The 15,198-nt window shown below is 42.0% G+C and overlaps 1 protein-coding gene across 4 annotated transcripts in view; it reads right to left on the minus strand.

Annotated features, from left to right (window-relative positions):
* Nucleotides 1-15,198, minus strand: part of ARHGAP27 (Rho GTPase activating protein 27) — a 565,511-nt gene that overhangs the window by 338,959 nt on the left and 211,354 nt on the right. For all 4 annotated transcript variants that reach the window (XM_069238073.1, XM_069238072.1, XM_069238070.1 and 1 more), the window contains exon 3: nucleotides 6,973-7,086. In XM_069238073.1, coding sequence (XP_069094174.1) covers nucleotides 6,973-7,086 — 114 coding nt within the window. The remainder of the gene's footprint in view (nucleotides 1-6,972; nucleotides 7,087-15,198) is intronic.

Here is a 15,198-nt window from a genome sequence, read left to right on the forward strand (position 1 = left end):
GTGGGGAAGGAGGCGGGGGGGAATTGCTCCCGCAGTGGATTTGAATGTGTGCGCCGCATTTAATTTTTTTAAAGCCTCGGGAGGTGGTGGTCCCTGGGACTTCGGGGGTGGGGGAGGACAGGGAGCCACCTGCATTTAATTTGTTTAAAGGCCTGGGGATGTGGTGGTCCCTGGGGTTGCGGGGGCGGGCAGCCCCCCCACATTTAACACGTGAATGTCCTTGGGCCTTGCCCACCCTGGTGCCCCATTTAAACAGGCACAGGAGCCCCCGCTTGTTTTTTTCCAATTTACACCAAGATTTGCAGATCCGCCTCGACTCTTGGGCTTTTGCTCTGGGGGTTCCCTTTGGGACCCCAGCACCAGAGCTTAGGGGTCTGGATGTCCCTACCCTGGCCACTTTTCTTTTTTTTATCCCAAATCCCATCATGGCTGCCAACACTTCCTTGCTGAGGTGTATGTCAAAGAGGGTCAATCGGTGCGTGTCAAGTCAGCTAGAAAGGTGATTAAAGGAGAAAGTAAATTTAGCAGTCCCAAGCAAGTAGTGAAAGTCATGTATAACACGGTATTGTTGGAAGATGACAGTACTTGTCACATGAGTCTGATCGCTTTGGCCAAGAACTGCAATTTGGGATTAAACTGAGAAGGAGGATTAAAAGGTAAGGGTCAGTTTCAAACACAGATACACCAAACATAGGCCTCATTCTTTTTGCTATGGAACCTACTTAGTGCAAGTGCATGAGACCTTCAGTGAAAGGCTTGCATTCATACACTGCTGATACTACTCAGAATTATTTTCCTTTTTCCAGGTAACAAATTACCGATGTAAATATTAATACTCATTACGGCTTGATAGGACTTTGTTATCCTGTGGGCCAGTTTTTTCTGCTTAGTAAGTGTGCTAGGAAGTTATGGATATGTCTGAACACTCAGAACATAAAACCTAAGTACATTTCTGGGTTCAGGAGAACTGTTTTCCTTGCCTGTGGAATGCTAGGAGGTCATAGGTAATTTGAGACTAGATCCACGAATCCAAGCATACAAGAAGCTTTTTTTATTCCTAAAACCATCCTTTTTTTCATTTAATGGCCATGGAATGTCGTAGTCTACAGGTAAAGCATGCCAATATCGAGGTAACAATATTTCTTTAATTAATTTTGTGAAAACATGTTTCATGCCAAATACATTTTGCACATGGTTCACCCTTTAATTAGATTGAATTGTTAAAAAATGCATAATGATTTTTCGCTATTCCAAAAATGCTTGGCAGAAGAGCTTCATTCCTAGGAAATGTTTGTAATGTTCGATTCAACTGTCTTATTTGTAATTTTTAAGTCTTGCTTACATACAACATTTAGTTGTGTGTTGTGCTTATAACGGATGTTGGGTCAACCCATTGCTTATCATTTGTTGGCTTCCTTGTCAAACTTATTTGCTTACTTGCTTCATATTTAATAAATGTCTTTCAAATTCTTGAGTGTGTCTTTTCCCTTCTGCATGGCGATTTTACTATCCTTTTGATTGGATAACTTGCATCCTTCCATTGCTCACACCAGTAAACTACTCTTTTATTTTTCTTTGAGCACCCTATGCGAGTGCATTTGTTTTCTTGCTTCCTATCCCATGTGTTGCTTCTTCTACACATCACAGCCCCTGTGCACTTTGCGTTACTCCCTGCCACCATGTCCATGAAAGCACAGCAAAAGATATACTTCTGCAGCGTTTGTATAAAAAGCAGACTTTTTCAGGGCAGTTTTCTTTTAACTCCTGCCTTTAATATGTTGCATAAAACACCAGGTCTTGGCAAACAAAGGCAGCACTTATGGTGCTGAGGGAGGGCAGGCTGCTTCGCACACTCAGCCTTTGCAACAGAACGATTGAAAATGTTTAAGTCACTGTACAGTTTAAGATACCCTAAGATATGTCTGTTTTTCCTCTAGTATTTAGTATTACCTTCGTTTATTAATTTTAAAAGGTAAACATACACGCACCGACCTCCCTAAGGTTAATAAATGCAAAGATGCAGGTGGAACAACCTTACAGACTTTAATAAATGTCAGTAATCAGAAAAATTATGCTGTAGTAGATGTCTAATATGTGTTACTTGGCAATCGACTGTAACAATTCTCAACCATTTTCTGGCCTCCCAGTTGCACCCCATTGCAGTCTACATCATGTCAAATTTATAACTCCAATCATTTAGATTATAATTGATTGAGTCGGTCTGTCTCTGACCTGCGTTTTCCCCTTATAGCCAGGCTGACAATATGTAAAATATGTAATTGGGACACGTTATTTCTTTTAAATTCTGATGACAATACAGATAAAGATGATTTCCACTCTAAATCAAATCTGTCAACCCTGTCCTCCAATACTCATTGAGATTTTTGCTATGCCTGTCATGTTCCACACACAATACAGCCATGATCTAAGGCTAGAGGTACCTTCCTTGTCCCAAAAGACCCAAATCACTTGTTTAGCGCACATCGCAATAGCGTAATCGACCCCTTTAAAACTTTAATGGGTAAGAGAGACGGACTACTACCCTCAGGACGATATATGCTGGGAGTCTAAGCAATTTAACATCAAACATTTGGTCAGCGTTGTCAAGGACTTCCTTCCAATATTTTGGTAATATTTCTGTCTGTGGCTTAAGCAATGCCAGGGCAGATGTAGGAGGGACCAGGGTTGCTACAGTTTTTCAAGCAAAGGTCAATACAATTACCTCACAGTTTTCATGAGTGTCTCCCTCATTGCAGTACTGAAGGCACTTAATTTCGGCCAGGCTAGGCTCTCCAATCACTCAATCAATCAGTGATTTCTAAAGCATGGCTAGTCACCCGTAGGGTCTCAAGGCACTGTTTGCGGGTGTGCTGCTCAATCGAAAAGCCAGTCTACAGGTCTTTCCTGGACTGCTTCAAAGATGCAGTCTGCCTGAGTTTGAGAGGTAGCGTGTTCCATGTCCGGGCTGTGAGATAGGAGAAGGATCTTCCTCCTGCTGTGCTTTTCTGGATCTTGGGAATGGCTGTGAGGGCGAGCTGGGAATAACGGAGTTGTCCATTGGGTATGTAGAAGGCGAGGCAGTGGTTGAGGTATGCAAGTCCTATGTTGTGTAGTGCCTTGTAGGTGTGGATCAGGAGTTTGTATGTAATGCGCTTATTGACTCGGAGCCAGTGTAAGTCTCTGAGGTGGGAGGAGATGTGGCTGTATCAGGGGATGTCCAGGATGAGTCTGGCTGCTACATTCTGGACTCTTTGTAGTCTTGCTTGTAGTTTCTTGGTGATGCCAGCATAGAGTGCGTTGCCATAGACAAGTGTGCTAGTGACTAGTGCGTGGGTGACTATTTTCTTCATGTCAGAGGGGATCCACTTGAAAATCTTTGGAAGGAGTCAGAGGGTATGGAAGCATGCCGATGAGAGGGCATTGACTTGGCAGGTCATGGACAGAGAGGAGTCCAGGATGATGCCCAGATTGAGTGCGTGGTCCGTGGGCAAGGGGACGTTTCTCAGTGCGGTGGGCCACCAGGAATCATTCTAGGCAGAAGGAATGGAGCCAATTATGAGGAACTCTGTTTTGTACACGTTGAGTTTGAGGCAGCTGACTTTCATCCAGGTGGCAACTGCTCTCATCCTGTGGTGGATCTCTCCTCATTCCTTGGTCATAACTATCCACCCCAGCTCAGACTCCTATTTCAGTTGCCCAGATGTCTGAAAGTGAGAGACATCTCCACAAAGGGATTTATAAATTACAGATTTTGGATGTTTGTCATTGGCTTTAAGAAAAAGCCAGCATTCAAAAGAGGTCATACGTCTAGCGACAGACCTGTCTGTCACCCAGTGTCTCATTTCAGAGCAGCACATCTTTTCAAACTCAGGAAGGCCATAGTCAAGCTTAACTTGTCTCAGTGACTTGAGGCCTTCAGTCTGGATGTCAAAGAAATACCCAATTCACTAACAGGGGGCCATCTGCCATTTAAGATATTGGCTTTGCTTCATACCTGAGGTAAAATCGGGATTACTGATAAACTTAGTGAGGGGATATAGAAACTTGGGCAGGCATTTTTTTTATACATAACTGCATACCAAGAAGACAACATGTATTTTGTAACAAAGGAGGAGTACAGGCCCCAGGAGCAATGTAACTTAGGCCACTGTGGGGCAAATACAGTCTCCAACAAATATCTGATCTAAATAACTACAAGCTTTTTCAGTTGCTGATCTTCTTCCTTCCACCATATATCAGATCTGAGAGGCATGGTAATATTCAAGATATGGGAGTTTGCCAACCCTTCTCATTTGTTGGCATGAACAACATGCATTTAGACAGCTGTGCCTTCTTACCTCCCATAGACAGTCACTTAATGTGCTTTGGATGTCACCTTGGACCCCATTTGGTGATGGAAAGGGAGGGTTTGGACATGTATAATATTCACAGAAGAGCTGTCAGATTAATTGCAGCGATATATCCATGCTAAGCTACTCCTCTTTTATGCTAATTCTCCAGCTCCGATCAGAGGGCGCACATGAGGTCCACATAATTAACATGGGACACTTTTTTTAAAGAGGAGAATACCTTGGTCCCTAGGTTTGAGATATGTTTTCTAGTCCAGAATAAGAGGAGATTCGATCCCATAGTGTTTACCTAGCCAGCTGGAACAGACACGTTCAAGAGTTGTGATTTCTGTAAGTTGATTTGGAAGCCTAATGCCTGCCCATATCTATCCAGCCCATCTAAGAGGGGTGGGATCAAACACATCCTTTCAGCTATTGTCATTTGCATACAGACAAATTCTATGGTCCTCCTTGCTTATAGCTATCCGTTTAGTTTCTTGGTTAGCGCTGGCCATGTTCGCCAGTGGTTCCATATATAGAGTGAACAACAAAGGGGGCAGTTGACAGCCCTGTCTCGCACCTCTTTCAATATCAAACAAAGCCAAGGCTACACTATTAACGAACACCTTATCCACTGGGCTACCATAGTTCCTAGTGATCCAAGCAGTATATTTAGGTCCAAATCCATAGGACCAAAAAAAGTATCCAGTGGACTCTTTTAACACTTTTCAGCATCAACAGTTAGTAGTATAGCATTCTTATAGGTTCTGTAGCTGGGCGTTGGCAATCAAATGTGATGTTCTCTTGGTATTGTCTGACATATTCCTATCATGGATAAATTCCATTCATCTAGTATTTTTATATATTTTTTCTTTTACCTATTTTTAGCAGTGCAGAAAAGGATTGGCAAACCAATAGCTTAGGTCTTGCTTTAAAGAAGGCAATATCTATGGGCTATGTCAATACTTATTCATACTAAAGACTTCTACAGGAAAATGAACGGGGAAAACCTTTTGGACCCACTTACGTCTTACTCCCTTCACCAATCTTCACAGAATTAACATTAAAATTTGTATTTGACCGAAATACGTTTGGGAAGTTTGGTATAGATTGGCCAAGATGAGTCAACATTATTTCCCTAATATCCATATATATTAACCTACTGCAAGGATGATGCATTGGTACAATCATCACACACTAAACATTTAGCATTGGTGAAAGTTAAAAGCCATTGTGTATTGGCGAGTGGTGGCAGCTGGATGGTCCTAATGACATGAATTGCCTCACGGTGTGACTCTCCTCCTGGACAGACAGGGCTACAAATGGAAGGGGACGCAGTCAATTTAAATTCAGTCCTGAACCCTGTGACATGCCTAAAACAACCCACCCTAATTAAAGGGATATACTAGTCTTATTATGGGTGATGTATGGCAGGGGCACTAGTAAGTTTCATGAAAGCCTATCAGAATGTGTGTGGAAGGGAGAAGAAGATCCCCTCCACCCATTTCTTGAATTCCAATTATATGGTCCAACACTTCTGTATATATGAAAGAGAAATGTGGCTAGGACAAAATAACATTCTATTTATCTCCCACTATTCTTAATGCCATTATGCAAGATCATCCCTCAAATGTCAATTAAAAGTCCTTAATTTAGCATGAAAATAAAAGCTAGATATTCTGAAGTATCACCACTGATGGCATCATACAATCAAATATATGTGCATCTCTTATGGGGTGGTGACTACACCTAACCATTGTTAAGCCACAACAGTCATTAATTGCCAGTTGCTTATACAAATATTTCAATAAGGAACTTAGGGCCATATGTACATATATTTGGAATTGCAATTCCCTAATTGCGATTCCATGCGATTGCAATTAAGGAATAGCAATTGCAAATGCAAGAAACTCCACTGAGTTTCTTTTGTGATTCCCGGTGGGTCGCAAATAGACCTGCCTCATTAATATTAATGAGGTAGGTCACAATTTTGCGACCCACTGGGAATCGCAAAAATCACAGGGATGGTGACCCGCTGATGTCAGCAGACCACCATGTCTGTGATTGCTTCAAATAAAGCAATAAAGAAAATTAAATGTTTCAGTTTCATTTTTGAAGAGTAGGCAGTGGTCCGTGGAACCACTGCCTGCTCTTCAAAAACATTTTCGCATGCATTCACAAAGGGGAAAGGGGTCATTTGGGGATCCCTTCCCCTTTGCGAATGGGTTAGCACCAATTTCAAACTGGTGCTAACTGTGATTGTTTTGCGACCGCATTCACGGTCACAAAACAATCATACATACCACTTAGATTCGGTATTAGGAAGGGACGCCCTGAACACACCCCCTCCTAATACCGAATCGCAAAACCCAAATTGCAATTCGGTAACAAGTTACTGAATCGCAGTTTGGGCCTTGTACATCCCAAAAAGCACTTTTCTAGTCGCAAACGGGCCAATTCGGACTAGAAAAATGCTTTGTACATGTGGCCCTTAACACGAAGTCAGCTTAGAATTGAAGCGCTGCACAAAGGTAAAACAGCTTAATGAAATTTAGTCCCAATTCTTTTGTTTTTAGTGGGGTAGCTAGGCATGGATATGATATAAATGTATTTCGTGATTGAAACTTAATCAGTCTGCACGTACCTGCTGTTGTGAGTTATACCCGTCCGAAACATGTCTGCTGTCTGGAGTATTGGACACCTCATTTCCTTGTAGTACTTCAGAAAACCCTGCTGGAATTGCTTTATTGCTCAGATTCTGAAAAATAATAAAATATAAAATTGTAAGATGATCTGTCAAACTGATATTCACAACTATTATATCAGAAAATGGTATTAAACTACCACCCAATCACCAATACAGCATAGCAATAGTGCAAACGTTTTTCTCAATTGCTGGTACATTAGCCATCTTAAAAAAAATCAACAATTCTTCATGTTATCCCCAAGCAAAATTGCATGTGATGTGGCAGGCATATCAGAGACAGGAAAATTGGAAATCAGTATATCTCCTTTGAGGGTTTATCTGTTCACTCTCTAATACCAGTTTTCTCTAGAACAGACTAGATCCAGATAGCACCCAAACACTTACAAACCAGCTACGTGTTACAAGACAAGTTACTTATGTAAAAATAGAGGAAATAGAGCAAAAATGATGTGAAGCCAAAATTAACAATACAAATAGAATACAGGTAAGTAAACAGTAACCAAAACATGTAACGTAGTGTAAGTAACTTGCTTACTATCAATGTGTAAAACCAGGTAGAAACAGTGAAAACAGGGAGCACACTATAAACACTATACAAAACTGAGTAAAATAATGAGGGAACCATTCAATCTTAATTACAGAACACAGGTTCACAGAATTGCATATCTGACACTCATATAGGACCCTCATGGATAAGCTATCGGTGAAGGAGCAAACATTTTCAATTTTTAATTATCATAATAGGATACGTTCTGGATGGGTGGTCAGACAGGATTCCAGAACCTGGTGACACTCCCAGAAAAGGATTGCTTCAGAGTCGTAGACAATTTAAAAAACACTGAGAGGGTCATTTTGACCTCAGCGGTCTTTTTTAAAGACCGCCGAGGGACCGCCGTGCGGAAGACCGTGGCGGTGGCGGTTTGCCACTCGGCCTATTATGACCGTTGGCAGCTCTCCCTCCCTTTACGGACGGAGAGCCGCCAACAGCCATACTGGCGGGAGGCGGGGAAGTGGAGGTTGCTCCACCTCCACCGCCACGCCAACAGAACACCACCCAGCGAATAACGTCCTGTGATTTGCAGTGGCGGTGTTCTGTTGGCGGTGTGGTGTCGGCGGAGCTGCCCCCATGGCTCCCGTCCCCTCCCGGAGGATCGTCGGACCAGGTAAGTCGATCGTCTGTGAGGGGAGGGGGGTGTGGGGGTGTTGTGTGTTGTGTGGGTGCATGGGGGTGTGCGTGTGTGTATGTAGAGGGGGTGTGTGAGTGCGTGTATGCCTGCGGGGGTGTTGTGTGTATGTGAATGAGTGCGTGTATGTCTGTGGCTATGTCTGTATGGATGTGTGCGTGTATGTTTGAATGTGGGTGTGCGTGTATGACTGTGTGTGTGGATGTAGGCATTTATGTCGGCGTGTAAGTATGTGGGTGGTGCCTGCGTGCGTGTCGTGTGGGTATGGGTGAAGTGATGTTGGGGATCGGGGTGGTTAGTTTCTTGCTTAGATAGGTTTGGAACTATTGTACAGTGTCTTATGCGTAATGCAAGGTAGCTTATAGATACTTTTTGCCTAAATGGAGATCCAGCTCAGTGACATTAGTAAGGAACAGTGCTTAATTTGTGTTGGTGGTTTTCGGTGCTGGGCACCGGCACTTATTTTTGAGGGCCGGCACTTATTTCTCTGCCTCAAGCATTTACTGTGAGAAAATGACATATGACAAAAACGGAGGAAGGGAAAAAGGAAAAAGCGTCACAAAGGGAGCAAGCAGAAAGGTGCAAGAGTGAACTGAAGGGGCAGCCAGTAGCTGTGAATGGATTAAAGAGGTCCGAAATGGCTTCAGGATTACGCTGCCTCAGTATCAGAGGAGAGCTTTAGGCACCGCCACTGGTTAAGTACTGGTATGGAAGAGATACTATCACACTTCTTTGCACAGGTGGGATGCCTGGCCACTGCATGTAATGCTGCTTTGAAGTATTCTAGGTGGACTTTAGACATTACTTAATTAATGGGTTTGTATAGTCCAATTCTGATAGCACAACAGCTTGAATCCGTTGTTTAAAGTAATTTATTTGGACAAGTATTGGATGCCTCACAGATGTCTGAGCTGATACTGTTTCTCTTTAGTCAGAGTTGATGTCTGGTCACAGGTTTGGATTCTTGTCCAGGAATCCATCTAGTAATTTGGTGCAGTCCCCAATGGAGTGCTGTCCAGTACTGAACTGTAATTGTGTACTTTGGTGGAGAGATCAGAAGAAACTCTGTTTAAGCAGGTTGACTTTCAGGTGGTGTATTCTCACCCAGACATGGATGTCAGATAGAGTATGATCCATAATTTAATGGGAGGAACATTTCAGACAGAGATATTTCTCATCATTGTAAAAGTGATAAATGATGGTTGAGTGTTTAAGGGACAGGCAAAATATTCGATATAGAAAAAAAAAGAAGGAGAGAGATATATTGGAACCATGTACAGAAATCTGACCAGTTTTAAAAATTGGCACCTGTTCTCAAGGTATGATGAGAGGCAACTGAGGACTGCATTCCTCATATCCAATCTAACCTTGAGAATTTCAAGTACAAGGGAGCAACCCACTGGGCCAAGGAGAGCTGACTGAACCAGTAGGGCATGGAGGGAGGAGTCACCTTGTTTATAACCGGCAAGTTTCCCACGTTGTTGATCGACGGCATTGAGACAGCTTCTCCTCCTTCTGTATTGACGGTGAGGCCAACGCGCAGTTTATTGTGAGAGGTTTCCCTCTACTACGGCTGTGATGCGTTTGTTTCCTGTGTTTTCACACGCTACGTCCACAGTGCGTGTTAATCGGGGAGCGGCCTCTTACCTACGTCACGGCCTTCATCAGCGGCCATGTTGGGATTGGCAGCAGGATTCTGTGTGTCACGTGACATGCACACCCTTTTGGCGGCCATTTTGAAAATGTTTTCTTGACCTTGAGCTCTCCGCTTTGTGGCACGCATCGGTGGCCATCTTGAATGTAATTCTGCGTGTCGGGGTGACACGCACACCATTTTCCCAGCCATATTGAAGGTTGTTTTTCATCATTGGAGCTCTGTGTGACTGCACGTTTTGTAGCCATTTTCTTGGGCAGTGGATTTCTGCGTGTTGCGGTGACACACACACCATTTTGGCAGCCATTTTTAATGCATCTTCCATTGACAAAAGTGTTCTGTGTGTCACAGTGACACACACACACAATGTGATCAGTTAATATTGCAGCCTTATTGTACAGCACGCATCGGTGGCTACCTTATTAATAAAATTCTGCGTGCCACGGTGACACGCTCACCATTTTGGTAGCCATTTTAGTGAGGGCATTTGATTTGGATTGTGTGGCAATCAGTTGTGACTTCTGTGTGTCACAGTGACACACACACCTTGTGGGACTGCGTACATTCAATTTTTCTAATTTGCAATTTGTCTTATTGTTAACTTTGTATACCACATTATACCATGCATCAATCTATTTTTCCGCTTACTCCATTCATCTCTAATCCTGCTTCACCAGATGCTGACTGGGAACAGTGGAAAGAAGCCTTAGAAACATATTTGGATGCTCTAGAGGGTGAAAATTTGACTCACAAGAGGAAATTTGCAATTTTAAGGGATTGTTTGGGTAATGAAGGTCGGAAAATTCTTAGATACATTCCGAGAGAAGTGCTTTTAGTAGGTGATGGAGAAGGTGATGGTACGGAAGACGAGTATGAAACTGCGATAAAGTCTTTGGATTCTAGGTTCAAGAAGTGTAAAAATGTTACCTTGGAAAGGCACAATTTTTACAGAAGAGTTCAAGCTGAAGGTGAATCTGCTTCCAGTTATGTGGGAGCTTTAAGACTTTTAGCAGTTTCTTGCAAATATAAGGAGTTTGAGGAAGAAATGTTTAGAGACCAGCTAGTGGAAAAGACAAATAATAAAAAGGTACAAGAAGCTCTATTGTCTACACCTAATTTGACGTTGCAAAAAGCGTTAGAAATTGCGACCAGGATTTAAAGCACTGTGTCGTTCATGGAACAAATGGCTATTTCTGACAATAAAAGTCAGTTTCCACGTCAAGATGTATTTGAAGTTAAAAGTAAAAATGGTAAAGTGAACAAAAAAAACAGTAGTCCGAAACTGATAAGAAACTTGGAAATAAACCATTGAAGTGTTACAGATGTGGCAGTATTGCCCATTTGGGAAATTAAAAGTTTTGTCCAGCCATTGATAAAATGTGCGCCAGGTGTTATAAGAAAGGGCACTTTGCTAGGGTATGCAAGTCAAATAGGTCTAGTAAACAAGAAACAAGCAAGGTGAACAGTGTGGGTTTGAATAATTCTCCTTCTTCCAGTGGTGATGATAATGAGATATTTGTTGTTAGTGAAGACAATTTGTTGATTTATGAGTTAAATGCTCCAAATTTGAGAAGACCCTTATGTCTGGTAGAGATTAATGGTGTTCAAGTTAAGGTTATGGCAGACTCTGGATCACCATTTACGCTATTGAGTGAAGCTAAATGGAATGATTTTTTTAAGAATCAAGGATTCACCTTAACATGGTCAATAATCCAACCTGTTGGGTATGGAGGGAAGTCCATTGAAGTGGTTGGGGAATTCAAAGCCAATCTTAAATTAATTTTTTTTTTATCTCCAGCAATAGTTAATGTGGCCAAGGATGATGCATGTCTCCTTGGGTGGTTCGATCAAGGCAATTTGGAAATGGTGTTGGATCCTAATAACCCTGAACAGGTTGTAGTAAGGAGAGAATACATGCAAGTGTTGTCTGTTATGTGCGACAAATGGGAACTTCAGTACCTGGAGATATTTACGAGTGGTGTGGGTTTGTTCAAAGGTTTTGCCCACAGAAGCAGGATTAATGAGGGTGTATATCCAAAAGTACATAAAGTGCGTAAAGTTCCTTTGACATTGAGAGACGATTTCAGGAAAGAACTGGACAAATTATGCTCTGAAGACATTATTGAACCGATTGAGTCATCGGATTGGGTTGCACCTGTAGTTTTAGCTCGTAAGGCCAACGGGTCGCTGAGGATGTGTGTGGACTTACTTGATTTAAATGATCAAATTTGAGTGGATCAGTACCCTCTACCTAACATATCAGAAATGTTATCATCTGTTAAAGGTGGAAAAATATTTTCTTTACTTGGTATGACATCTGCGTATCACCAAATTAATTTGCATCCTAGCTGTAGGCGTTATAAGGCCTTCATAACACCATTTGATTTATTCCAATTTAAACGTATGGCTTTTGGGTTGGCTTCAGCATCTGCTGTTTTTTGAAGAACTGTAGAGAGCATGTTCAAGAATATGCAAGGAGTGAAAGCATTTCAAGATTATATTTTATGGAAGGGATGTAGCTGAGCATGATGAAAGATTGAGTCGCGTGTTAGATGTGTTGAAGTTGAAGGGAGTGACTCTCAGTCCATGTAAGTGCCGTTCTGGTGTAACATCAGTGAATTATTTGTGATTTGAACTGTCAGCGGAGGGCATTAAACCTAAAGTAAGTTTGGTAAAGGCAATTGAAGGTTTTATGTGTCCTGAGAATAAGGATCAATTCAGGTCTTTCATGGGTTTAATTGAATTTTATGCCAGGTTCAGAGAAAACTAATTGTTCAGAGAAAACCTACAATTTAAGAAATGTATTGAAGAAGAACTCAAAGTTTATTTGGGATGTGTGTTGCAACAGTGAATTTGAATGTATAAAGAGGGAAGTTGTTCAGGCCATTCCATTGAAACCTTTTGACACCAAAGGTCACACAGTTATAATGACTGATGCTAGCCAGAAAGGGTTAGGTGCTATATTGATGCAGAAGAGAGATGGCAAGGAGGAAGTTGTAGCATTCGCATCAAGGGGTTTGAGAGGAGCCGAAGCAACCTATTCTGTAATTGAGCGAGAAGCTTTAGCGTGTTGGTGGGGCATAAATTACTTTAGACAATATGTGTGGGGCACTCGATTTACTGTGAGAACTGATCATAAACCACTGGTACAGTTATTTTCAACAAAGGGAGCTGAAAAGGCTACGCCTAGGATTGCTAAGTAGCAGTATAAGCTGTGTGAACACAATTTTAAGTTAGAGTATGTTGCAGGAAAAAAAAATACGTTAGCTGACTGTTTGTCAAGATTAACGGGGACTGATTCTTGTGACACTGTCGCATCTGATTCTAATTCTCAGAGTGAGGATGGTGATGTAGTGGTGTGTTCTATATGTGAACAGCTGGATGGAGCGTTAAATGAACAAGAGTGGAGGAATGCATGTGAGGCGAATCAGGATGTTAAGTCAGTAATGTGTGGTGTTGTAATGGGGTGGTCAGAATGGAATCCAGGAGATGATCTGAGTAATAAGTATAAGCATGTGTTTGATGAGTTGTCGGTAATTAACAATCTTGTATTCTGGACAAAGTTGTTAGTGATACCTTGCGATATGAGGACGAGAGTTTTAAGTTTAGCACATGAGGGTCATATTGGAATGTGGGCCCTGAAAAGGAGGATTATAGAGGGTTTCTGGGGGCCGGGAGTGGATAAAAGTGTGGAGCATTTTGTTAGGGAATGTATGTGTTGTGCTGTCAGTGACAAGTCTCAGGTTACGGTACCGAGTCCAGTGGAAGCAGTGAAAGTGCCAGACAAACTGTGGAGTAAGTTAGCAATTGGCATCATTGGACCAGTGAGTTTGTTGAGTGGTTCTTCAGAATATGGCTTGGTGCTAATTGATTATTATAGTAGATGACCAGAAGTGAAGTTTGTAAAAGTTCCTGATTCCAGCAATGTAATAAAGTGGTTGGAATATATTTGTGCTAGAGAAGGGATTCCAGATGAAATTTTAACAGATAATGGTTGTCAATTTACTTCCGGACAGTTTGAAGCGTTTTTGACATTTTTAGGCATCAGACACTCTAAGGCATCTTTGTACCATCCTAGAAGTAACGGACTCGTAGAGAGGTTTAATAGAGTTCTTAAGGACAATATTCAATTATCCAAGGCGAGTGGGTTGCATTGTAAGTCTGATTTGGAAAAATTGTTGTGGTCTATACGCACAACTAATAATGCTGATACCCAAGTCTCACCTTTTGTGTTGTTGCGTGGTCGCATTCCATCATCCAAACTAACTAGAGAGTGGGTCGTTTTGTGGCACCTTGGTATAAAATTGCTGATGTGCTGAGGAAACTGGACTGTTACATAGTCCAGCCTTGATACAGTCTTCCAGAACTTTATCAAAGATGGGTGGATTGGACTCTGGACAAAATGTTGTGATTCCCAGTATCTGCTCCTGTGTTTTTTTGTTTACAAGGGGATACCGGTCACATATGTAGGAAACCTGGGACTTGACAAGAGAGAGTTTGTTAGGTTGATCCAGAAGCGTGTAACTGAGGGTTTTAGCTTGTAAAGACTTGTTGGTGATGCAAGATCAATGAAATGAGAAAAGGGTTTGATTTTTGCAATGTTGTTTAGCATTGCGGTTGGGTAAAATGTTGTTATGGTAACATGGATACTGTATTTTCTGCCCAACACTTAAATTAATGTGAGAAAATCTGTTGTAATCCATTTCCTATTTTAATTCTCTTCAATGGAATTCATGGGTATTGGAGCTTACTGGGCCTTTAAATATGTATCACATGTCTCTTATAATATTGTGGGTATTTACAAGCTTGTTTGAAAAAGTATTATTTGTTGTAGCTCCCCCCCCACACTTTTTGTCTGGTATTTGATGCAACTTTGACTAAAGTGCACTGGGTCCCTGCCAACCAAGTCCCCAGTGCCAGTGTTCTTTTCCCCAAACTGCACAATTGTTTCCCCAATTGGCAAATTATTTAGCACCCTATGTAAGTCCTTAGTAAATAGTACCCCTGGTATCTAGGGCCTGAGGTGCTAAAGAGGGTCCCTAAGGGATGCAGCACAAATTGGGCCACCCTTTGGGACCCATCACCAAGCACATGACAGGCTGCTGTTGCAGGCTGCGTGTCTTGGTGCAGACAAAGTGAAAATACGACATGGCACCCAGCCTCTGTGCCATGTTCCCTAACACTGCATACAATATATGTAAATCACCCCTAAATCAGTCCTTACATCCCTAAGGCAGGGTGCATTATATTAGATCTCAGGGCATATCAGCAAAAGCAGATATGCCCTTGCTATGTCTTTGTCAATTCTTAGACATAGTAAGTGGC

The sequence above is a fragment of the Pleurodeles waltl genome, chromosome 6 (genome assembly GCF_031143425.1).
Source record: "Pleurodeles waltl isolate 20211129_DDA chromosome 6, aPleWal1.hap1.20221129, whole genome shotgun sequence".
Classification (NCBI taxonomy): Eukaryota; Metazoa; Chordata; class Amphibia; order Caudata; family Salamandridae; genus Pleurodeles; species Pleurodeles waltl.